General features: G+C 36.6%; 7 protein-coding genes across 10 annotated transcripts; 2 read left to right on the plus strand and 5 right to left on the minus strand.

Annotated features, from left to right (window-relative positions):
- Nucleotides 1–100: 100 nt before the first annotated feature.
- LOC109854522 (endothelial differentiation-related factor 1 homolog) lies at nucleotides 101–2,730 on the minus strand. Of its 2 annotated transcripts, none has more exons than XM_020427692.1 (4): nucleotides 1,496–2,730; nucleotides 1,341–1,392; nucleotides 490–650; nucleotides 101–366 (listed from the first exon to the last, which is right to left on the minus strand). In XM_020427692.1, the coding sequence occupies exons 1-4, from the start codon at nucleotides 1,568–1,570 to the stop codon at nucleotides 211–213; spliced, it is 444 nt and encodes a 147-aa protein (XP_020283281.1). In that variant the 5' UTR covers nucleotides 1,571–2,730; the 3' UTR covers nucleotides 101–210. The 2 variants fall into 2 exon arrangements, with proteins under 2 accessions (XP_020283281.1, XP_020283280.1); XM_020427691.1 differs by having other exon boundaries at nucleotides 1,335–1,392.
- Nucleotides 2,730–6,032, plus strand: LOC109854520 (protein ABHD16A). Of its 2 annotated transcripts, none has more exons than XM_020427688.1 (11): nucleotides 2,730–2,814; nucleotides 2,916–2,969; nucleotides 3,131–3,450; nucleotides 3,600–3,778; nucleotides 3,865–3,979; nucleotides 4,060–4,195; nucleotides 4,463–4,627; nucleotides 4,707–4,834; nucleotides 4,911–5,107; nucleotides 5,179–5,330; nucleotides 5,414–6,032. In XM_020427688.1, exons 1-11 carry the CDS (start codon nucleotides 2,752–2,754, stop codon nucleotides 5,516–5,518), a joined length of 1,614 nt encoding a protein of 537 aa, XP_020283277.1. In that variant the 5' UTR covers nucleotides 2,730–2,751; the 3' UTR covers nucleotides 5,519–6,032. The 2 variants fall into 2 exon arrangements, with proteins under 2 accessions (XP_020283277.1, XP_020283276.1); XM_020427687.1 differs by having other exon boundaries at nucleotides 2,735–2,841.
- Nucleotides 6,033–6,281: 249 nt separating this feature from the next.
- Nucleotides 6,282–8,978, minus strand: LOC109854518 (ran GTPase-activating protein 1). The gene is made up of 5 exons (XM_020427686.1): nucleotides 8,678–8,978; nucleotides 8,038–8,457; nucleotides 7,121–7,944; nucleotides 6,807–7,034; nucleotides 6,282–6,702 (listed from the first exon to the last, which is right to left on the minus strand). Exons 1-5 carry the CDS (start codon nucleotides 8,781–8,783, stop codon nucleotides 6,481–6,483), a joined length of 1,800 nt encoding a protein of 599 aa, XP_020283275.1. The 5' UTR covers nucleotides 8,784–8,978; the 3' UTR covers nucleotides 6,282–6,480.
- Nucleotides 8,979–9,253: 275 nt separating this feature from the next.
- Nucleotides 9,254–14,010, minus strand: LOC109854528 (putative pre-mRNA-splicing factor ATP-dependent RNA helicase PRP1). Its single transcript, XM_020427702.1, has 9 exons — nucleotides 13,848–14,010; nucleotides 12,947–13,302; nucleotides 12,170–12,864; nucleotides 11,861–12,091; nucleotides 11,533–11,752; nucleotides 11,161–11,283; nucleotides 10,883–11,073; nucleotides 10,620–10,782; nucleotides 9,254–10,481 (listed from the first exon to the last, which is right to left on the minus strand). Exons 1-9 carry the CDS (start codon nucleotides 13,895–13,897, stop codon nucleotides 10,354–10,356), a joined length of 2,157 nt encoding a protein of 718 aa, XP_020283291.1. The 5' UTR covers nucleotides 13,898–14,010; the 3' UTR covers nucleotides 9,254–10,353.
- A 626-nt stretch (nucleotides 14,011–14,636) lies between these two features.
- Nucleotides 14,637–16,359, minus strand: LOC109854529 (nucleoporin Nup43). The gene is made up of 7 exons (XM_020427703.1): nucleotides 16,160–16,359; nucleotides 15,977–16,081; nucleotides 15,764–15,888; nucleotides 15,548–15,669; nucleotides 15,317–15,468; nucleotides 14,993–15,239; nucleotides 14,637–14,889 (listed from the first exon to the last, which is right to left on the minus strand). Exons 1-7 carry the CDS (start codon nucleotides 16,271–16,273, stop codon nucleotides 14,711–14,713), a joined length of 1,044 nt encoding a protein of 347 aa, XP_020283292.1. The 5' UTR covers nucleotides 16,274–16,359; the 3' UTR covers nucleotides 14,637–14,710.
- LOC109854530 (TNF receptor-associated factor 6-like) lies at nucleotides 16,310–20,961 on the plus strand. 2 transcript variants are annotated; one of them, XM_020427705.1, is made up of 5 exons: nucleotides 16,310–16,397; nucleotides 17,056–17,190; nucleotides 17,581–17,802; nucleotides 19,513–19,748; nucleotides 20,227–20,961. In XM_020427705.1, the coding sequence occupies exons 1-5, from the start codon at nucleotides 16,394–16,396 to the stop codon at nucleotides 20,470–20,472; spliced, it is 843 nt and encodes a 280-aa protein (XP_020283294.1). In that variant the 5' UTR covers nucleotides 16,310–16,393; the 3' UTR covers nucleotides 20,473–20,961. The 2 variants fall into 2 exon arrangements, with proteins under 2 accessions (XP_020283294.1, XP_020283293.1); XM_020427704.1 differs by lacking the exon at nucleotides 16,310–16,397 and adding an exon at nucleotides 16,696–16,796.
- LOC109854531 lies at nucleotides 20,929–23,780 on the minus strand. Its single transcript, XM_020427706.1, has 4 exons — nucleotides 23,611–23,780; nucleotides 22,256–22,333; nucleotides 21,734–21,827; nucleotides 20,929–21,629 (listed from the first exon to the last, which is right to left on the minus strand). The coding sequence occupies exons 1-4, from the start codon at nucleotides 23,614–23,616 to the stop codon at nucleotides 21,409–21,411; spliced, it is 399 nt and encodes a 132-aa protein (XP_020283295.1). The 5' UTR covers nucleotides 23,617–23,780; the 3' UTR covers nucleotides 20,929–21,408.
- Between the last annotated feature and the right edge of the window lie 1,343 nt (nucleotides 23,781–25,123).

The raw sequence follows: 25,123 nt of genomic DNA on the forward strand, positions 1-25,123 counted from the left end.
ACGTTGATAAAGGCGAGTGTGAATTATAAGTCATAATTTTTTTCTTTCTAAATGTTCAACAATATCAAAATTAAGGAAAAAGAAAGGTAGGAGTTGTCTGTTGTGCATTTTTTTTTTTTTTTTTTCATTATTCCATTCTACCATCCTCCTCATAATTCTTCCACGGGAACAGTGTATAAGAATCGAAAGTACCAAATTGCCCCCCGAGATTCACTTCTTCGTCCCGGGGGCCACTAAGGGTTTGCCGCGATCTTTACCACGCAATTTAATTCCGAGTACTCGCTCGATTTTGCCGATCACCATCTGATTTGGAATTCCGCGACCCGCTTCGTAGTCGTTGATGACTTGCGCCTTCTCGTTTACTTTCTGCAAAATCAAGCGGATAAAAATTATTAACAAAACTACGTCCAAAAAACTATATATGTATATATATAAACGTTTACTCAACAATAAAATTCACAAATAAGATACAAGCATATTATGCTTTACCGTAGCAAGATCTTTCTGAGACAATCCTTTGCTCTGACGACCTTGTTGGATAAGTTTGCCAAGTTCAAGGGGGATTTGATCATGTTTTAATTCCTCGGTTTCCCGATCCAATTTGGCTGTGTTCTTTGTAGTTACGTGTTGCCTATTTGCTCCACCACCCCCTGGAAGAAAAGATGAAAAATTCCGAAAACTTAATAACACTGTTATCTCGAGATTTACATATTATGCAAATAAAACTAAATAAGAAAACACATTTATAGAACAATATAAATCTAGAGTACAAACTTGATATCATATCTCACTGTGTAAATAGTTGAATTATTTAAACTAGAAATTTTTTTAACATTTCCTTTTTCTCTCTCTTGCTTACATTATTGTACACATTTTGAATCTTCTGTCTGAGCCTTAGTGGAAATCTCTCATCCTAAAACTTCTATAATACATGTAATGCTTACGTTTTAAAATATTGTTTATATTAACATATTTAACTCTGGCAAATGTTTGATTATTCATTGTGTTGTTTCAAAACAATTGCAATTTTTCCAAGCACTAGGGATTTTGCTAATGAAAAGTGAATGGATTGCAATTTCTTGCAATGTTACCAAAAGAAATTCACATGACACTGTTTGATAATAATGTGATTACAATTTCTTGCGATGATTATATAAAACAAAAATTCACACAATTGTGTTACTGTTTGTTTTTCAAGCACTGATAAGAACCTGCTCCAAAAAGTCCATCAATTGAACACGCAGCAAGATTGTTTTTATCGCACTCGCGATGAAATATAGGCAATTTTAAAAGGTGACGAAAATAAAGAAAATACTGAAAATTCGAAAACGTACACTTACATTTCGCCTGGGTTTCTACCTGGTATCCTTGTCGTCGTGCGTCGTTTACCGCCTGTAAACAAACACAAGTGCGAGTTACACAATCTTGCGGCGCATATACGGGCATCGGCGATCATGCTAACCCGTGTGCGACCTAACACCCCAACTCGCATTACCTTCTCGGTTTTCAGAGTCGACGATTTCGGAACACGTTTTCGCAGAGTAATAGGCGCGGTATCCCAGTCTGACATATTGTAAAAAATAATCCGCACTAGCCGAGTTAGCAGCTGATATCTCCGTATCAAACAACGTGTCACACCGATAGCTCCGCTGATCGTTGCTTTCCTGATGTTCTTTCTCTCTCTCTTTCTCTCTCTCTCTCTCTCACTCTCTTCTCCTCGCGGAAGTTCCGAAAATCATGCGGCGCCGCAGCCGCTCGATCGACCGACGCGAAGCCGCGATTTCACAAACATGTGATCCAAGAAGCGAAATCCGTGCGCGTCTCCTTTTCGAATTTTACTTGTCGGCTGCGCATTATTTTCTTCACCTGACGAGATTGCGGAGTCGTGACGAAGCTAAATATTCGCCAACAATCGCGAAACTCTCGACACTTGCGATCGATCGGCGAGTGATTTGTAAAAAAAAAAAAAAAAAGTTGGACGAAGAACCACGAGTCCCTTCGATCGTTGACGCGAGAGATCCAAAACGCCGAGATTTCGATAGATTTTGCCGAATTTGCGCGAACGAACTTGCGAAAAAATCTCAACTCTCACGTTGATCTTCGCATTTTTTTGTCGCGAATAATCGGAAATCGAAAGAAAAACTGCGACGTTTGCGAAAGCCCAAACGGCCCCTGATTGAGGCGCGCTCAGGTTACACCGAAATCTTCGATATCGGAATATTTCTGTCACTTTTCCGTTAAGCGACGAAGTTTGCGAAGAACGAATCGAATTTTTCGTTCTTATCGCGCACGAATGATCGACATCATCGACACGAAACGATATGACGTTTCGACGGAAAACAAGGACGGACGGTATAGACCGTCGTCCCTGAATATCGATTGTGTTTCAAGCAACACGCGCATTTGCATAACGCGCGTTTTAAATTTTTCCGGTCGCGATGCGATCGAGCACACGACAACTCTCGCACGTCAAATTACAAAGGTAAGAGGACACGCTCGCGGTGCGAATAATTTAGAGTGCGCGATGTCGCAAAGCTTCTTCTTCTTCCTGTCAAGGATCGGTTGTTTGTCGTCTATCTAGCTAGTACGTTCGTTTGACGAACAAGTCGCCCAAATCGCAGAGATGTTTCAATCCTTGTGCGTGCTCGCGTGAGAATTTTATTCCGCGTCGTGACTCCGCAGTGCAGTGTTTTTTTGCGTTGCGTTAACAAATCCGGAATCCGAAGGAAGAGAGACGATTCGCGAAAAAAAATGTCGTTGATTCGAATGCTGTGGAAGTGCACGTTCAGTCCGCGGCTCTTCAAGATTTACGAGGTAACGTGGATCGGTCATTTGGTGGACGTGAGTATTTTGTGTGTACATACACGCGCGATGTAAAGGTTATATGAAAAAAGAGGTTATGTGTGTTTGTGCAGAAAACCTATCAGCCGAAGAGTCTCGAGCGATGGGGCAATCGCATTGTCGTTTCCGTACGTATAAATTTTTGGTTTTTTATTCGCGCGAAAAAATTACGTTACAGCTCGTTCGATAAATTTTTCAGTCTTCTGTGAGAAGAACAAATTGGCAATATTGAATAATTTTGTATATGTTTGAAAAACTAGATTGTTTTTTTTAATTTTTATTGTTACAGTTTGCAACAATCTGGTCTATAGGACTCTACGCCGTATACGCGGCGCCTCTCTTCGCCATAGTCATGTATCAGCGTAGTCACCTGCTTGCGGAAAATATGTCCTGTTTGAGCAAATTGGCGGCAGGAGCTAGCGCGCTTCTCATTGCTTCATTGGCCGCACGTGGTTATTCCAGAGCCAATACTCCGGAATATGTGAAATTTGTGGAAACCTTAAATGAGGCACATTTGAACTACAATGCCAAGACAAAACAAGAACTTCACAAATACGAGTTTGAATTCTCTGCGTGGCCTGTTGACTTTGATGTGTCCAAATTTAAAGAGTAACGTATTAGTTTTTTAATTCACTTTGAAGAGATCTCAGAACTTTTGAATCTTGATGTCACTTTGACCAATATATTAAGATCAGAGTTTTGGTACAAATTCTCTACCATATTGATCAATATTACACACCTTTTGTGTATTCTTTCAGTGACAGACCGGACAGATTAACATTAAAAAAGATCGCAAGGGCTGGTCGTCTGAGGCGGCAAAGTGGCAAAGAATTTTTATTTGCCATACCATGTAAATTGCTTTCATTTATAGTAGCACATACCGTTGCGATTAAATTAATTTATCCAGGAAGTTTATCTCTCATTAACTTGGCACTTGGTATGTAACAAATCGTTATTATTAATATTATTATTGTACTTCTTCGTATTCTTATGCTATTCTGTGTGTGTGTTGCAATATTGAAGGTTCTACGTTAATGAAGGGAAGAGTGGATCTGATAACACAAGGTGGAGAAAGATTCAAACTAATGACGATTGATAAAAATTTAATCGACGCGATATTTGTCGACCGGCGTAACAAGTAACGTGAACTAACTTTAAACTTTACTTTTGTATAGAGCAAATCGTTATCCTCTAACTGTGTGTGTTACATTTTTACAGGAATATCAATGGCGACGTATTGATCATAGCTTGCGAGGGAAACTGTGGCTTTTACGAATCCGGTATTATTCCCACGCCGTTGAGCAAAGGTTATTCCGTGTTAGGCTGGAATCATCCTGGTTTTGGTAGCAGCACTGTAAGTAAACAAGCTTTGCGTAAAAGCCCAGTTTTTTTTTTTTCATTATATTTGACAATAACACAAACAGACGAGAAGAATTGCTGTTACTTTTTTTTTTACACTGAGATTTATCTTTTTTTGCAACAATGAAATTTTGCCAATGTTGCAGTTATTGCTCGCTTCATGTATAGACAGTAACTGTAACATTGGAGTAATGGCAAGCCTTCTCTCCTCTGGGCTGACTTGTACGTCATATAACAGTAACGATAAGTCATGATCACAAAGGGTGCGCCTTATCCAGAAGAAGAAGAAAACGCTATTGATTGCGTGATGCGCTTCGCGATTGAGCGTCTTCGATTCGCCGAAGAACAAATTATCTTGTACGGATGGAGCATCGGAGGGTACACCGCTACATGGGCTGCTATGAATTATCCTTCTATTCGAAGCCTGGTAACGTAATCCTTACAAGTGCAAACGAACATGTGTAACACGATCTGTATAAAACTCTCTAATCACTTATATCTCGTAGATCTTAGACGCTACATTTGACGATATACTTCCATTAGCTGTCAAAACGATGAATCCGTCCCTAGAGGGTTTAGTTCGGAGTACAATCAGAGATTATTTCAATTTAAACATAGCGGAGCAGTTGAACAGGTACGCGCGTGCGATTCGATTCTGCATATAAATCTAATTTTCAACAAAGTTAAGCAGCAAATTTTTAATTTAACAGATACGACGGGACCGTGTTATTAATAAGAAGAACGGACGATGAAATTATTTGTATACCTAGCCATTGTTTAGCGGGGAATCGAGGCAACATGCTGCTAACAAAATTGCTTCTCAGACGTTACCCACATTTGTTTTCCGAGACCTCCGAGTCCGGAGCGATGTTGTCAAGGTTTTTGTCTGCCGAAACTTCCGATAGAGGTAAACAGATTACAACGTGTTTGATAAAGAGATCGTCTGAAATATAAACAATGTTATCGAATTTATTATAGCATCGATATTGGAATCGTTAAAAGTGGACGAGAGACGTTGCTTGGAATTAATAGCGGCCGATATTCAAAAACATAACGGAGTAATAAGTTATCCGTCTACTTTGGGCGAAGATTGTAGCACCAAGACAAAATTGCAGTTGGTTCTTTTTTTAGTATGTATTTTACGCGCTTATCAATTTGAAGAAAGCAAAATTGTCGCATTTCGAATATATCATTTCACGGTTCTTTGTTTCAGGCAACAGTTTACATGAAAGATCAGTCGTCTTCGCACTGTAATCCGTTGGCAGTTGATCTTTTTAATCCGGGTTGGAATCCGAAATCTGCAATCACCGGAAAGTAGATTTCGTTGTGTTACATCTGAACAAAACAAATCAGAATCTTTCCCAAGAGATTCATGTTCATATTTGACATTTGCAAGGTCGTGCAAATGAAGGACGCAACAAATGCGACGCATACCGCGATAGATTGAAATTAATGACGGGTAAAAAAGAGTACCTTTGCACGACCCTGTATAAAATAATATAAATATGTGGAAGTGGTGGAAGTTACAATTCTCACTGCATTTTCTTACGTTTTACCTAACACACAACATGCGCTGCACGCGCGTGCAAAAAAAAACATTATTTATTCGACATTAATCCACAGACTCGATTATTACAAATTGATGTGTAAAGTTACTACACATTAACTCTCGCACTCTTCGTTTATAGTTGACGTTCATTCTAGATAAGTTACAATAGTAAATAAATTGCTTTTTTTTAATTGATCATGCAAGTTGCACATCATTAGACAATTGTTGTGTACAAAATACCTCAATTTTATTACAAATATAAATATTACAATTTAGAATGCGACTTTGTTGTTTTCTTACCTCCTGGTTTTCAAAGGAATGTATAATGTAATCGAAAAAAGATGGCATCCAACGAAATGAAGAAATTTAACTTCCTTACAAAAACTGTCACTCTGTGTGTACATTTACATACATGTAATAAGAACAAGATGAACGTTTTTATTTCGTAATTTTTTATTTCTATTAACTTTCCAAGAAAGAAATAGAGAATAATTTACCGTATAGGTAACTTTATAAAAAATGTTAATTTGTTTAATTTAAAAAAATTATATATACGCACAAAAGTTTATTTTAAAAAATTTGTAACTTGCAGATCTCGCATACTTCGTAAAATATCGACAATTTTTAAATTTTACACAATTATATGTTGATGTTTTTTTTTTCCCATACACAAATGTATAAAAATAAATAACTATGTGTCTCACATATATCAATAGTAAATTTAGGTAAATTTACGTAATTTGAATATTGTCTAAAACAGTTTTGAGAGCAACTTTAGACTCTTTAAATGGATCTACCACGTTCGCGCGACTAGTTTTCATCGGTCTTTCTAAGAATACTTTTAACGTACTCCTTACTTGTACCGGAAAATAATCTCTTTGACAAATTTTTTCCAACGCTTTAAAACATCCCTCTAAGTTCCACTGATTTTTTCTGTAGCTTTTGTCTTCGTCCTGAAAAAAAAAAAAAACAAGTTATTTATTTTCTTCGTTTTAAAACATTTTCTAGTGCGCAATAATTGTTCTAATGAGTAAATAATTCTTGTGATTTAACTCACTTTCAGTAAGCCAAGATTTACTAGTAATGCGTTATTTAAATTCGGAATTTGATTGTTTTCTACAGCATAAGAGAAGAGCTTTGCGTACAAAGCATCCGACAAGGATTCTGCTTTCATTCTCACATCCATGTAGCCACTGCCGCATAATGTTGATACCTTCATGATTATCTGCAAAAGCTCCTGTATAAATTTTTGTTTCGTATTGTCTTCGCTCTGTTTTGCCAAGTTCTAAAAAAATAAGAAGTAAAATCTCAGTAAAAACATAAAGTTGAACAATGAAACTAATTCTACATGCATTGATAGTTAATGCGTACCATTGCATAATCAACAAAAGCTTGTACACTATCGTTTTGTAATAGCAATAGTTTCTCTCCTATTGGTGATGCCAGAAATTCTGGTACCGTTACCACTGCACGTTGCGTAACGCCATCTTGTGCTTTGTTATTTTCTTTGACAGTCATATTATTTTCATCACTTTCCTCATCTTCATTGACGGAGCTTTCGCATTCGCTTGTTTTTTCTTTGTCATCATCGTCGTCGTCGTCGTCACCCTCATCTTCTTCCTCTTCATCTTCACTGTAATCCTCATCCAACGGACTCAATATGTCGTTTTTTCCCATTGTTGCAAGAACTTCCTCAACTTTTTCTTTTCCCTCTGATCCAAAACAATTACCGTTTAATTGCAGACTCGTCAACAGACTTTTATCGTGCGTGGATTGAGCAATAATAATTCCAGCATCCATGCGTATCTCATTGTTACTTAAATCCAGAATTTTGAGAGATGTATGATTGCCGTGAATTGTCAGTGTCTCTGCTAAAACTGAAGCTCCTTTACTCTTCAACAAACAATCTCCAAGATTTAGCTCCTCCAGACCTCGAAAATTTGGCAGAACGTTCGCAAGAGCTTTAGCTCCTTTTAACCCAATTGTATTGTCGTTCAAATTCAACACTCGCAGATTAGGATTGACAGATAATCCTTTCGTGATTGCTGTAATGCCTACGTGATATATGCCATTTTGTGGCATTATAACTTCTTCTAATGTTTTCAGCTTTTCAAACACAGCTGCCAGTGCTTGCGCACCCTCGTTCTCCAATCTGTTTCTGCCAACGATGAAAACTTTCAGAGCAAGTGGCTTACCTATGATAAGAACATAAATTGATTAAATATTTCGAGTCAGCTTGTAAAAAACTCTTTAATTCTATTCATCTATTTTTTTTCTGTATATTATACCTTCTTTAGAACTATTTTCATGACATTTTTCCAAAGCTTTAGCCAACATTTTTCCTCCTGATATCCCTAAACCATTATTGTTCAATCTCAACACCTGAAGAGTGTAACAGGGGCTTGATGTCAACAGATTTGCTAAACCCTGTACGCCAATCGGTCCAAAAGCATTGTCACTCAAGTCAAGTTCAGTGAGTTGACTGCCAGCAATACACAATGCAGTTCCTAGATGCTCTAATGCTTTTGGAATTTCTGTTTTTAAACGACCAGTAAACATGTCCTTCCATAGTGCTTTCTTCAGAGGAGCTCCCTTCTCTTGCAATGCTTCTGCTATAGCTTCTGCAGCTGGTATTCCCAGAGTATTTCCTTCCAAGTCTAAATACTCCAAACACGGACATTCTTTTATCGCTTGTACCACTGGGGAAGCTGTGTGACAAAGACCATTTTAGCAATTACGCAAATAGTGCTATCACGTAGTAAACAATCAATAAAAAAAATAAGAAATGTTCAGATAAACAATATTGTTTTGTAAAAAATAGCTGTTCTTTACAACAAAAAGTCAAGCTTGCGCGATTATTTATACTAACCTTAAACGCACATGAGAAACAACTGAAAACAATACTACGGAAAAATTCAATTATCTTACCGGTATCGGCGGTATCTAATACAAGGGCTTGACCGACGAAAGAGACTCCAACTAACTGTCGGCTAGCATTTTGCAGCTGCTCCTCAATTTCGCTAAGACTGAACATGTTGCTCGTGTCACGTTAGGATTTTGCGAGATGACTCTTTGATGCGCTAGTGAAATTACGATAAGTGCAATATAATTAAATCACGGCTGATTTGCGTTTTTTTTTTTTTTTTTTCGTGTATATCGATGTCACTTCTTACAAAACGTACGCGTTGCAATGATAAACACACAATGGATATTACGCCATGACGCGGGAAACTTCTACCAACATGTGTCATACAAGAAAAAAAACTCACTAGAATATCAGGGACTGAAAATAAAATCATTCTGGTCCTTGTTCGATATTCAGTGAAAAACAAAAACAGAATGAACCCTGGCGTCTACTTATATCGCTATATAATAATTGAAAGACACTAATTGTTACATTATCACATTTTCTGCGATTAAAGCAAAATATATGTACATGTTGCGTATATTTATTATACACACTTAGAAAATATAGAACATCAATAATGAGAAATTAATCGACACTCTTAGGATACTCAAGTTTATTTGTTTTCGAGTGCTAACAAAGATGATGCGTTACACTGAACGTTTTTCCATAAACTGGCCACTGTTAAATGCGTTTCAATAGCGATGAATATATCTTACATTCTGAGAAATATACGTATTTTTTTTATTATATTGTTATATAAGTTCTTCAGCGGTTTATTTTCTCTCAGACTCGACAGATCCACTTAGAAGTTAATTTGTTCAATATTTCTCGTTTTTTGTTATCTCAAATTAAATCAAAAGTTAACACACACACATCTATTTATAATAAGCGTATTATTCTTCATCATATTACATATAAGTTTCTTTTTTCATTTATTTCGAAAATATCATTGCTTTTCTGCAATTTGTTGTTAATGTAATTACAAGTGAGTTTGAATTTGTTCTATTCGAAAGCACAAAACATCAAGTCACTAAAATGGTGTTGTAAGTGGCAAACAAAAAGGAGAGGACGATTTAGTGTTACACTAAAAGTCTAATTTGTTTAAATGTTACATAAATATAGAATGCTCATATCTTTAATGTAGTGGCCATTTTTATATATTACCTTCTTCATGATATATAATCAACATTTAATACAAAAATTAATCTATTTTATATTATCTAGCGATATTCCGAATGCGTCCAAATATAAACGTCGATTAACGAACTCTACTGTTAAAATTACTTAGAGACTATATAATTCTTTTCTTACTTAAATATACATAAATAATCCCCCTTTATTGATTGATTGATCTATTCCTTTGCTGTGCCTCGAACTAATAATTCGCTTTTTTTTTTTCGATTTTTGGAGCTTAAGCATCGAAAATATTTAAATATTTAAATTTTTATACATCCCACATTTTTTTGTACATATCTTTATACAAGCATTTCTAGGCTTGTACAAAGATATTTTGTGTTTTTGTTTTGTCTCAAGTGAAGGACAGAAAATTTAAATTCCCTTTGTGTTTCTCTCATGTGATGTATGTATATGTTTTGATACGTGAAAAAATTATGTGCCAAGATTTGATGTGATACAAGCAAGTTGACTGAGCATTTTTGACAGTTTCTCGTGATTTCCAATCTAAAATATATAGAGGTTAGAAGCCTTCTTGATACGGCTTTGACTCCAACTTTGCCTGGATCATTTCCAGTTGTCTTTTTGCTTCACATTGAGGGAAATTTTGTAAATCGTAATATTGAGGCGCTATCGTTAGCAACCATATGGCTGTAAAAGAAAAAATACAAAATTGAAACAAAAAATTTGCTTCGATAAAAATAAATAAAATAACAAAAAAGCAATATATATATATATAGTAAAACTAATATATACTGATTATAATAAATACTTAATATTAAAACTTACGTTTAATATCAGTGACTGTTCTTATGTAATTTTTAGTAGTGAGCACGAACTCGTTATAAATAACCCATTCCGGTTTGTGATCCAGACAACTGCTGGGATGAAGCTGTACTACCTGATTATCTTTTATAGTTAGATAATGTCCAGTCCTCTCTAAATGAGCCACCTATTTTTCAACAAAAATAGAGTATATTAAATACAAAAAAATATTAAATAAGAAACGGAAATAACATATGCGAGACAGTAAACTACGTATATTAAATTACCTGCATAAAAAAGCCATTAACAAGAGCTTTTCTAATGTTAATGTAATAATCCTTCGAATTAAAATCCGTCGACGTGCGCTTCAACAAAAATCTATCCATTATTCTGCTCAACTGTTGTCTCACGTTGTCTCCGCTCTTCAAAGACCGATAATTTACATAGTTGTCGTAACACCATTGAACATCGTCCATATCTGCGATAAATAGTTTAGACATTACTTATTGTGAACCGTTTTTACACCAATATAAACGATATATATAAAAAAAAAACAGACACTTACGTTGTTTAAAGGAATGGTACACGTTAAGCAACGTGAGGTGATCACCATCGATATGTGCAAATTTCATTTTTGCGTCATCTGCGGCCTTCTTTGATTCGTTCGGTCTCACAAAGCACTGTGGGACTAATACCATATCAATCATCAATATACTACCATGTCATCTTACCACGATTCTAACACTTTATTTCTAAAGTTTTCAGGTATTTCTTATATGAAGTGTTAAGTTTTGTGTACCATAAATTAGTCTTTCGCTCTATGTGTGTGTATGTGTGTGTATTGTACTAATTAGATTAAGAATGTACGAGAAATAGAATAAGTTACTATAAAAACTAGTAAAATGTTATACCGTACAATATCGTCATATTACACTACCTGAGAGCATAGCTGTGATGCTGAGTATCTCATTACTGCAATTATGATTGCAAGACGCTATAAGCATTTTTGCCAACTGAGGATCGAGTGGAAATTCCGCCATAATTGCTCCGAGATCTGTCAAGTTGCCGTCATCGTCAAGAGCCGCAAGATAATTCAACAATTCCAAAGCTCTCATAAGAGTTTCAGGTGCAGGTGGATCCATAAAATCAAAATGAACCTGTCATAATGAACAATGGATATTATTATTTATATGTTACAAAAAACTTATTTACTCTATCAGTCAGTCAGTATTTTAATAGATATTAAATTGTTTCGACAAACGCACCAGGTCATCGATACCAAGTTTCTTCAGTTGCAACACGACACTTCCCAAATTCGAACGCAATATCTCAGGATACGTATTATCCTGCATCTCGTTTTTATACGCCTTTTCCGTATATAATCTAAAGCACTTTCCAGGCCGTGTTCTACCAGCTCGACCGGCTCGTTGCTGCGCCGAGGCTTTGCTAATAGGCGACACTAAAAGTGACTCAACACGAATTCTAGGATTGTACACCTATTAAAATGAAATATATATTTGATTAGAAAAGAGTTTGCGATACGATAAAAACAAAAGATTAAAGCGATTGGTTACTTTTTGCTTGGCAAAACCAGGATCTATCACAAAGACAACTCCGTCGATAGTTAAGGACGTTTCTGCGATGTTAGTCGATACTACAACTTTACGACCAATAGCACCGTTGGGCTTGGTGCATGGAGCAGGTTCAAATATTCTCTGTTGAAGATTCGGGGGCAGGGTCGAATATAATGGTATACACTTCAATTCACCGACTTCTGGTCCCAAATTATCCATTTCTCTTTTAATTCTCTTGCATGCTTCCTCGATTTCCTCCTGGCCAGTTAGAAACAGCAAAAGATCACCAGGAATTTCCTCACACATCTGAATTTGAATGACAGTCCTGATTGCAGCTTCCAGATAATCCCTTTCCGGTTCTGGCGTATAAAATATCTCGACCGGATGTGTTCTACCAGGTACATTCATAAGCGGTGCATTATCAAAATACTGCTGAAACTTGCCGGCGTCTAAGGTAGCACTCATAATCACAAGTTTCAAGTCTGGTCTCTGTTTGATCACTTCTTTCAAAACACCCATAAGCAAGTCAGTAGCTAACGTTCTTTCATGAGCTTCATCAAGCAATATCACTTGATATGCATCCAACATGGGATCAGACATACCCTCACGAAGTAACATACCATCTGTCATGTACTTTAATACAGTTCTTGGTGAACTACAATCTTCAAAGCGAATGCTATATCCTACTTCTTGACCTATTAATAAATAAATATAACATAAAATTATTATGCAAGCAAGAATTTTTGAACAATTATATGATATAGTAAGAACATATACCTAAGGCAACATCCATTTCCTCTGAAACTCGTTGAGCCACACTCATTGCTGCTACTCTCCTGGGTTGAGTACAAGCAACTCCTTTGTTTCCAATACCTCTTGAATACTCTACACACCATTGTGGTATCTGAGTGGTTTTGCCAGAACCAGTTTCTCCAACAAGAACAATACATTGATGCTGAGATAACAATCTCATGAAGTCAGTACGATATTCAAATACTGGTAGAGTTATCCTCTTCTTATAAAGTTCATAATATCTTGGTGTGTACGGTAGCAAAGTATAGGGATTGAATTGCACTTGACTCTTGGCCGCCGTGGATCCTGTGGCAGTTGCGCTGTTGGATGTTGAGCCATCTCTGCAAAAGCATTTCACAATCATTTGTAACATTTCACTTCAAACGCATATTTCGGTATACAAAGCAATCGCGAAAAATCATATCTTTTTTATGATATATGATTCATGGCTTGCATATATATTCGAAGCAGTGACTAATATGAACAAATAAGATCACATGTATTCGACAATTCGAGAGAAAGAGAAAGAAAGAGATAGGGAAAACGGGGGAAAGAGAGAGAGAGAGAGAGAGAGAAAAGTTTTACTCGTTTGCAAATTGCAAAACATTGCATTTTAGTTGAAACACCGTTATAGAACATAGCAGTCAGAATCTTGACAAGAACAAAGGAGGAAATGATCTCGACGAGACCGAGGTCGTGTTTTCGAGGATCGTGCGATGTCGAAAAGTCGAACCCGAGCGAACGTGCGCGGCACCGCGTATCTAAATACCGCATCGACGTTGCCCTACGCGACGTTGCACATGGCAAAAAGGGAGACTGCCGTTCGTCGCAACGCGCTTGAAGAGCAAAAAAAAAAAACGAAGTGAAACATGATCGAGATACTCACGCTTTTCGTTTAACGTAAGGGTCCACAACTTCGATCCTGCGTTTCGACATAGCGTCCTCGTCGTAACCGCACCGAACGTGGTCAGCGGAAGTCAAAACTGTTTACGATACTCCGAACAAGGCGTCAGTCAAAATGGCAACCAAGGCGCCAGCAGCAGATCCGATGCTTCCTATTTTAGTGGTTAACGCCAGACGACGGTAGATAGCGCTGATGGTTACCGCGATTGGCGCGTCGTGGAAACGCGCGTGTACGAACAGAAGCGCGTTTTCATATTTCAACTTTTACGTTGCGGCTATTATAAACCAACCCTAAACCTATTCCACATATCAGACGCAAATTGCAAACGCAAGTAGCAGGTCTCTCGCGGAACTGACCAATCGCGTTGATCAATTGCCTTGATTTGATCAATGTGATTAGTCAATTCCACGAGACACCTGCGACTTGCGTTTAATGTGGGAACGGGCTTTAAGCGGAAGCTAAGTAACAATCGAATGTGATTGGTTCTCGATTTAAATCACAAACCAATCACAATAAATCGCTACTTAGCCGCTTAGTGAGCGGTTGTAGTTCTGTGAACACGCATCAAATGATCCTTTGATTCAAAAGATAAATTTTCTTTGCTCAATCGCAGTTGATCAATTTCGCGATCCGATCAAACGATCGACTCGATCCGCGAACGAATCGTAGTCGGTTGAGCTCTTTTCGCGACAGAATAAAAATTAAGAAATTCTCAACGCGCAATTCAAACGACTTTGATAAGCAGAGGAAGATCGTGGTAAATATTTTGTTTTTTTTTATCACAACGTATATTAAACAATAAACAAAACCGTATAAAAAAATTATAAAATGTACGTGTTGCGTCGTTAAATAGGTACATTTTTTACTATGTACATGGCTTCGTTGTCGCACCCGAAGAGAAGCAGCGATCTGTTGATATCGATGCTGTTTATCGGTTTGTGCATAACAGGACACAACGAAGTAGCGGTGACTTTCGCGTTGGTGCTGACGGTTTGCTTCAGCCAATGCGCATCCGATACGGAATCTGATATTTCGAAAAACAAAAAAAAAAATATTATTAGCATTTTTGCTCTTTAGCGCGACCCAATGTTGCAACACATGATGATGCGTAAACGAGTGTGATTTACTAAGTTTTAGTTTTGAGCTCGGCGCGTTGTTCCAATGCCACAGTTCGCCGCTGACGGAACAGGTGAAGATGTTGTCCGGTCTGTCCTGATGAAAGAATATCTCGCTGACGGCTTTGGCGTGAGCATTGAGTTGCACTATCGGGTAAGTGTTTTCCCTCAAATCCCACGCGGTTAAACTGCCGTCACCTCCGCCAGCGACCACAATGTGTCTCTGTGTGGGATGATGCGTAATGCTCGTAGCCGCGGTCTGCGAAAATAAGAGTTTTTAGTTGACAAAAAAAAAAATTTACGAATTTGCAAAACGCAGATCTGCAATCTGCTTACTTTAACCTGATCGGAAAGCATGAAGGTGCTATCGGGTACGTCCCGATTGTTTCTCAAATCCCAAATTTTCATGTGTCCTCTGGAATTGCCCGTGAGCACCTCGTTGTGTTTCAAGAAATCGACGCAATATATGGAACAGCTATCGGCATTTTCTGAGAATTGTATAACACGCAAGAATTTAAAGAAGGATTTATTCCCTTGCGGGGTAATATAAATTGCATTCTCTCTTACCAATAACTCGGACTGGTTTCTTCTCCGCGGCTGTGAGAAGATTGAGCCTCCCATCCTCTCCCACAGAAGCTATGTCTTGTTCGAAAGTAGACAAGGCTGTGCAAGAAGCGTAGTCTGTTGTTCTGTGCAAAAAAAAAAAAAAAAACAAATGCGCAGAAAGACTCGTAATTTATTCTCTTATCTTCAAACGTAAACTGCAAATCGAACTACTCTCACTTGAAACTATGTATAAACTCCCACGCCATGTGTTCCTTGAATTCAGAACAGGTGTCCTCGTCAACCTGCAGCAATCTCACCGAGCCTAGAGATGAGGAAGCCACGAAGAAATCTCTGCTGACGAACTAAAAACAGTTTCGCATTTTACATTACAACTCGCTAATTTACCGGATGAATGGCGTCGAATGGCGAAGAAGTATAACAGTCAATCACCTTCAGCTCGGTGACATCGCCAAGGAACGAATGCGACGATAAAATATCCGGAGACAGTTCTTCATCGTAATTGGTTTTGAACGTCCAATACGTTATTTTATTCACCTGCGTGAGAAATTCGACAGATACTTAATCGAAATCAGGAAAAAAAAATGTGGGATTGTTTTAGGTTAAGCGTCTTACCGGGTTGTCCCAACTGCCGGTTAAGAAATTTTTCGCTTCCGCGAAGTCGTCGTATTGCCATCTTATTTTAGAAATTTTCTCCGAAACAAACGTTCCTTGTACATTTTCAGCCATTATCCGGAAAACTCGGTATCATCGGTAGAACACAGAAAACGCGGTAGCACACACGAGGAGGAGCACTAGAGATCAGCTGATTGCAAATCGCCCGCCAAACGGTGTTCGTCGTCATTGCGCATGCGTATGTTATTTGAACTATCACTTTGACATTGTTTATCGGATTCGTCTGTAGTTTTCGGTTCCTAAGTTCAGAGTGCTTGCGAAATCAAGAGAAAGGTCGTAAGTTCTCAGGATTATAACATTCTCGAGAGGGATTTGATGGTTTGTATTTATATATTGATCTCCAGCGTGCATTTATTGCGTACAATAAAAAGATGATAAAATCTATTTTTGAGAGCGGCCGAAAGCCACTGCCGCGGACTGTGATTTCGGCCGCGCGCCACAAGATAAATTCACAACTTGCCGTTCACGTGTGACAAAATGTCAGCGGTCGCGTGTTGTTTTTACTTCATTTCATTGTTTTATCTCAGTGCGCTCTATTTGGCAAGAGGCGGTGTGAGCGAACCTTTGCGGAAACCGCGTAAGTGAGACAATTTATCTCGCGCGAATGTTTTTCGGTCCGAAAATATTGATTTTTAAACCAAAAAATAATTTTGATCTCAACGTTGCGCGTCACCGCGACTCGCGATCTGTTAAAAAAAAAATCAAACATTAATTGAATTAACGAACGATCGAAAAGTGTAAAAACATTCAGAATCTCAAATTTCTTTAGACTCTCTAAAGAAATATTCTCTTCTTTCATGTTTTTTTTTTTCTCCCAATTTCTGTGCAATTTTTAGCCGCAATTGAGGCCAATGTCACCAGCGACGATGTGACGGAAACGCAGCACACTATTTGCAAAATCGCGACGGAGGATGTGGTCGCAAATGCACGCGCCACCGTCACAACAGTCCTCGGCGGAGCTTGCAAGGCAAGTAAGTGGAAAACCAAACTCTAAATTAACAATTCGACGTGTCAGGAGCACCGGGAAATTTTTTTTTAGACTTGCGTTACACAGACGCGTTCGAATCTTTACGCGTCAAATCATCACGATTTTCCAGACCAGAGTTTTAACATCTCTTTTGCATAACTACATGCAAGATTTATATACGCGCATAATATTGCATGTGCGGAATATCTCAAATCTCCGCATTGCAAACAAAGTATCTCAGTTGCAAATTACGCGCGCAAAATTGAGCTTTGAAAATCGATATAAGATTTATTTATACATACCACAGCCACTACATTAGATCATTTTACTCTCTCGATATAAAGATAAAATTCTCGCAAGTATACAATGGGAACGCATGAAACATTAATTTCAGAGACAATGGACGAGAAGTTTGCGAGTCTGGAGGAAAAATTAATCAGGGAATTCGCGGATATCAAGTGGTTGCTTTACAGCGTCCTGGAGCAACAGCCGGATCACTTGAACAACAACATACGAAACGCTAAACTATATGACGCGACCGACAGTTATTTGTCCCCGAGGCAGGATGAGATCAATAAATTCAACAACACCGTGCAAAACTTATCAACATCGAACGGTTGGTTGGCAAAACAACTCCTCGTTCGAATTAATTTTAAAATACGTCTACTTTTGCCACAAAGGAAAAACATATTTATTATTTACAAATGCACGCTTCGTGTGTGATAGTCCAAAGTTAACTTTACGCTCTCAAACACACGAAGTGCGTCTTCTTCGGTAACTGATATAGATCTAAAGTTCTCAAAACTTTACGAGTGCCTCTACTATACAACATTCTGTCTTACACGTATTAGTGGCATTAATTGTAGACGATATGCACTTGTTCACAAAAAGAACTAAAATTTATTCAAACAACTAATTAATTAAATGTACGTCACTCAGACGACACGTAAAAACTCCTGGATTTTAACATCTTTAACAATTAACTCACATTTTGTTTTTTTTTGTACTAAAGAATAATAATAAACAATTGAAGGATCCACTTTTCAATCGTTTGCAGTGATATGGGAAAACGTGTAATCCATTAAGCTATAAGAGTAACATACGTAGTTTCGCACATACGAAAGTCTTACGCTTATTGCATAATATATTACAAATGTTATATCGCAACGGAGCCTACGCTAAACATTTGTATGTAAGAGATGTGCGGTTTTATGCAAATATCTGATATGAGGGTGTGTGTTGCGGAAAGGATCGCCGCGGAACGGAACAAAGCTTACAGCTTAGTCGGGATAAACATTCAGCTAAAATGAATAGTTCAACGAAGTAAGATTTATTCTCTCCGAGTTGTGGAATACGATTAACTCTGGTCTATTTTAAAAATAGTGTATGTAATCCAGAGAGAAATCTGTAAAAGCAGTACCGCTGTCGCATTATGACTTAAGCATATGTCGTATATATATATATGCATATATATATATATATATGTATGTAAATTACTTTCTACATTAATTCGGGGGTTGCGTGTCGAAAAGAAACGAAACACTGCTGTCAGGCGCGAACAACGTGTATATTTTCAACTTAGATATTTGCAAAGTACAGAGTAATAAATAGAACGGGTAACACAGAATCGTGATTCAATAAATCTTGGATTTCATTTTCCGATACTCGCGGGGCAAACGCTCAAAATTCTCTGACTAGAAATCTCGAATAATAGTCGAGTCACCAACGAAACTTTATCTCAAAACATAAAATACATGCTTTTCATATGCCATTCAACCGCTCTTGGAGCGAAAAACAAACAAACAGAAAAATACAAATGACGAAATATCTTACATCCGATGCTTCTCCAACGTGTAAAATAAATAATTTTGTTGCCCAGCGAATAACGTTTGACATTTAGTTGACATTGAAAATAAAAAAAACAAACAAGTTTTATTATTTTCAATGATTATTACACAGTTTACTTGGCAATTATCGAATTACTTATGTGTCAAAGAACATTGTCTATTTCCAGTTTAGTGAAATGTGAGATTTTTGTCGCGTCCGATCTGAAGAGCTCACTTTGTGTCAAACCTAGTAATTTTCGATCCTGTGTAATATAGTGAGTTTCGTAATTGGAACTCTCACAAAAGGGTTTACTTCTCAATTAGAGCTCTCGTAAAACTCCAGAAAAAGTCGAAAACGAACAATCTTTGCGATGTGCAAAAGTTAATAAACTGATAAAATTTATCAGTATAAAGGAAAAATAACACACGCACACAAATTGCTAAACTTCAAAAGTTAAAATTTAGTTTTTTTTTTTTTTTTAATAAATCTTGTTTTTCAGGTTCGGCATTCATTTATTATTGGCGGGTGAACAACTTGAACGAGATGCTGGCGACCTGGCGAACCGGTCGCTCGTTGCGCAGCTCAACATTTTACGCGGATCGGATTTACGCTATGTATTTAAAAATCACACCGAAATATTTCCCCGACGGCACGATCTTCGTAGGAGTTGGACTGACGCACGGACGTTATGATTCTATTGTCGCGTGGCCTTTTTCACATAAAATCCGTCTTGAGGTAAGATAAATTGGACGGTTTGAAGAATAAAGTAAAAAAAATTGAAGCAGAAGTATACAAAGAGATACAATGTAAGTTATATGGGTGCGGGTCCACGGTCTTTTGATGGAGAGAAGAGCGTCATGTGCAGGATCGTATACAGAATTTTTAAGGTGTTTTGTCTCGAAGAAAATACGAATCAAATTTATTTTTAAATAAATAAACAGTTCGACTATGTAGAGTATGGTTCTTCGTCATTCGTGCAAGTGCACCAGTGAATTTTGTTATAAAAAGAATAAATAAAGCGAATTGTCTCACTTTGTATTTACACTATTCTATAAATATTACAGGAGCTTTGTGCAAGTTTATAAATCATTAAATAAAAAAACAGTTATCAGAGGAATTGAAATTATAAGAAAATATATTTAACACATGTTTTTTTTTTTAGTATTACACCATTAACAAACCGTGATTAATACATCGTTATAACGTTTGGCAGATGTTAGATCAATCTCCGGACGGGATGCGTGATGATCGACGATCTCGAATTTGGGATCCGGCTACACTCTGCACGGAAAGTTTTTGGGGCAGGCCTGCGGAAAAAGCGGACAATCCTGTGTGCGTAGGATTGAGCATTCCCAGAAATGTTATTCTGTCAAAATCAACGACGTCTCAACGATACTCAAACAATATCAAGTACATGTGGAACGGTAATGTAATAATAAAACTTACTGTTTATCTGTAGATTATATTTATAGCGTGTTGAGATATATATGTTAATCATCTCAGAAAGCAAATTTGATATATTTTTGCTATCACAATTATAAAAGAAATGTATCAACTTATTGTGTGTGTACGTGGTAAAGGAAAAATTATTAAAAGAACGAGCGAACTAATTAAGAATCATTTTGTCTCGTATATTGATTGACTAGGTATAACAGATTTTATAGAATTTATTTTGAATAAAAACTAGATAAAAAACAATTAACAATTTCACTTAAAAATTATACGATTTAAACTTGCTAGTGGCAAATTAATTACAATCTCTTGACCGAGTATGCGGTATGTATACGAACAGGCTAACAGCGCTTATACGCTGTTAAATTGCTCTCATAAAAAAATGAAGATTTCTGAACATAGTTTGTCTAGCTATATATGTAGCACCAATATTGCGCATTGATTAAACTTTATATGATTTTCGTTTTTTTTTTTTTTTTTTTTTTTTTTTTTTTTTTTTTTTTTTTGTCGTACAACGATACACATTTCGCAGCGATGAATTTTGTCTCACAAATTATTATTATTATCTTCGTCTCGCGTGTACAATTATGACCTCTCTGTCCCGTTTCGCATATTTCTTTAATTATGACGAGAAACAATAAGCTATAAAGTAAATATTCGTATCAAGACGTGGGCGTCACAAAGTGTGTACAAATGTTTCCTATCGAGTTTTCTATTGTGAGAAAATACAAGTTTTGAATTGAATAGTTTTAACATATAAGTTGTGCATCGAATAATTTTTGTCGGCATTTGAGATTTATATGTTTTTGTGCGCTATTTTAGAAGATCATACACATAATGACAATAATAAAATGATTCCGTCTGGTGAAAGTTTCAGCGGCGCCCATTTGTCAGATTATATGTCCGTCAAAAAATTTAGCTTTCCATCACGTCGCGACGTAATCTAATCGGAGAAATAATTCTGCGGCATTTGCTGTAATCGATAATCATATTCATCCCGACCGACGTTGTTTTGTTTGGCGGCATTCAACAGGGCTCTGTACAACGAAATCGGGAATCGAATGTTATCGTTCGTCGCGCGGAAGTCTTGCAAGTCCCGTAGGTCAATAGCACGCGATACTTTTTTCTTCTGTCTCTTCTCTTCCGCACCGAATCTGCCACATCCTACAAATAATCAAATTTCATCGTTTATTACAAGTTAATTTGTTATATTTTGTTATATCGAAAAAGTATAATATAATTTTGTGTAGAGAAATAATTGTTCTCACCGGTAAAAGCATTACAAAACGGTCGCTTCGGTTTGATTGTCTTCTCCGCTGTAAGGTCGTCAAGAAGCTCTCGTTCGAACTGTAAAAGTGAATTCTATCCCCGCGTTTTCGTATATCAGAAATTATTATTTAAAACTTCGGTGAAAAGTCAAGTAGATTATTAAATAGATCATTAAATGCAAATTATTTTCTAAATATCAATGCAAGCGTTTATACGAAAAAATTGCCCTATGATATATTGTATTTCTGACATACTCTCTCTTTCTCTCTCTTTCTCTCTCTCTTTCTCTCTCTTTATTAAATGTCAAGAGGAATATTTTTTTGCATTTACGTAAAAGCTATTTTAAAATTTATATTTGTGCAAAAAAGAACTGTTTTATGCTTTTAACGTTTATATACACACGTTTATACACATATAAGTTAAAAAATTTTAGAGTCAGTCCGTATTTTAAAACACACACGCATACGCGCGCTGATCGGTGCAAATTGAAAAGATTATTTGTTAAAAACGCGCATTTTTACCTTGTCTCTCGAAATCTCGCCATTGGCCGCCTTCAGCAAACACATGCAAATCAATGTGCAGTAAAGATATTCGGTAATCTGCAAAAAAACAAGAAACAAACAAGAGGTTAACAAACGCAAAGTTCTACAAACGTTCTAGGTTGTAATAGCGTTACGTATATAAATGATATAATAAAAATAATAACGGACTCGCCGAGTGGCGACGAATATCATATGCGAATAGTTTGCAAACAAATGTTTTCGTTATATAAGCATCATCCAGAGCACGTGGATCCTACCCTTAAGCTGCTTAGATACTCTTGATCACTTTTATGGTTAATTAACAATTAGCGAAGTTGTGACGTTATTTGTCGCGTTATGCATATACGTACAAAACACGCGTTTGATTTAATTCAATTAACTTAGATAATCAACGCAGATAATCGATTTTCCATATAGATATTATAACATATCTCTTAATGTAATTCGCTTCGCAGTGAATTACAATCAATTTGCATCGTAACGAGTTGCAATTAATTTTCATAATATCATAGTTGAAAAATAGAAGCCATTGTTTGTGTTCAATATGCAACTGTGTTCTTATAAAAACTTTCGGAGCCATTCGTTATTTGTTGGTGAAAAATGTCACCAACGGCGTATGCAGGTTAGACATTTTGTTCCATTAACATATCCCGTCGTAAATGTCCGCAAAATAATTCCCGTAATAATTTGCATATTTTTTTGAATCAGAATTTTTCTGCACATACTCGCAATTCTATTATTCAATGAGCGCGTGCAAACTGTGTAACTTATATCGTATGCGCAGCATTCAACAGAAAATGTTTCTCGTGAAGAAATGTTTTAGAAATTTTCTGTTACTAAAATTTCTTTTTTGATTCATGCTTGATAAATATTTTCTTCTATATTTTTCCAAAATATATTGTCATTCTCTCTCTTTCTCTTATAATCAAATGTACACACACAAAAGTTCTTTATATATTAATATATGTTTCATTTTATTACTAGAATTTAAAATATTTTAACTAGATTTTATTTTGAAGTATTTTTACTAAAATCTAAAACATTTTTTAAAACATTTTTATTCGTGTTTCAAAGAAACACGCATAAAAAGTTAAGTATAACTTTAATTACCCTTTTCATCGTTAAATATTTGATCCTATAATATAAAAGAACCGATCTAAAGAAAACTCATTATATATCCATAAAATTCATATCATTTAATACTGCAAATAAAATTCACAGTCAACAAGATAATGTGATGAAGAATGACTTCCGGTTCTATTTTGGATTTGAAAATTTATAATATTTTACAGAGAGATTTTCGTCAGAACAAAAAGTTCAAATACACAACCAACCTTCATGTCGAAACCTTCTTTCGAATCAAGCCGTTTCAGAAAAGATCTTTAAGATTCTTCGAGACACACTTCTGAAAGAGATGAACACGAAAAAGATACGCTTTGGAACTGCCGGTACGGAAGACGCGTTTGTTCGCCAAAGATTTTTCGCGCGCGGTTGAAGCCGTGGCTTCTGGCTCTCGTTTGAGAGGTGAAATCCCGCGTCCGCTCTTCAAATACGAGTCTCACCGACCCCCGCCTACTTGCGGTAAGTACCGCGGGGGTAAATGCAAGCGCTTGGAGAACGCATGACCGCAAGGGCGCGGGCGACGATCATATTTCACACCTCAAAACACTTCTTCGTCAAAGATGCAAGTTCGGACGACTTGCGATTTTGTGGACGACTTGCGGACATCCGTTTAACCCTTGCGAAACGCGACCGGTTTTTTTTTTCATTGTCGATTCCAGACGCGGAGGTGTAATTACGAAACTCTGTACAGGAGAATACTTGTCGGAAGAGATTCTTGCCCATTGTATATAAGTATGCATCTTTATCTGTGTGTCTATATATATCATATCTCTATGTATATTACTATTTGAGATAAATCAAAATACTGTTTTTTACGTTGTACCCTTTTAAAAATTGAACTAATTGATATAATTTAAAAGTAATATACTAGCACACTTCTTGTGCTTATTTATACTTGGTATATTTACCTGTGAAGAATGTAGAGAAGATAGTAAAAGTATTTTTTACATTTCTTCCGAAAGAGTGACATAAATTAATGTATAACTTCTATATATATTTCAACGTGGGAGATTATAACCGTACGTCTATTTCGTGACTATTCATGGGATCTGCATCTTATGCAGTTGAGCAGATCCAGTATACGTTGCCTCTTAAGATTCACGGATCATAAGTTGTTTATGAGTTACACGGTTTACCGGATTTCACGGTTAAACCACATATATTGACAACATACCCGACAATATTTCACCGTGTCTATCGTTCACGCAAGGAATTTCTCGCTTTTGCTATTCGTTAAGATTTCGCACTAATTGATCACAGATATATCAAACAATATCGATATACGCGTGTGTTTTCAAATCCGACGTAATACAATAGCGATTTAAAGGTTTTTTTTTTCATGTAACGCAGAGAGAGTTTATAAAGATTATTTCGTATCTCTCTATCTCTTAATAACACGGTGAAATACAGATTGATTGCGCATTGCCTGGAGTATTGGAATCAAATATACGACATATTAATTGTTTTATGAAACACGCTCTAATTTCTATCATTATTTTAAAATTTGTGTTATTTTACGTGAAATATGATATTGCTGAAATATTGTTTTTCCCAGATTGATTTTCCGCGCCTTCATCGACGTCATTCCAATATTCCTGCATTTAAAGAGACTGAAAATAAACGTATGTATATATGTACATACGTATATTATAATTTTGTAAACAATTGCAGGTGTGCAAATCAAAGATGACGAGAGGATGGCAGAAATAACCGCAAATAATAATT

This window comes from Pseudomyrmex gracilis, unplaced genomic scaffold, assembly GCF_002006095.1.
Source record: "Pseudomyrmex gracilis isolate BER0280 unplaced genomic scaffold, ASM200609v1 scaffold_69, whole genome shotgun sequence".
In the NCBI taxonomy this organism is placed as follows: domain Eukaryota; kingdom Metazoa; phylum Arthropoda; class Insecta; order Hymenoptera; family Formicidae; genus Pseudomyrmex; species Pseudomyrmex gracilis.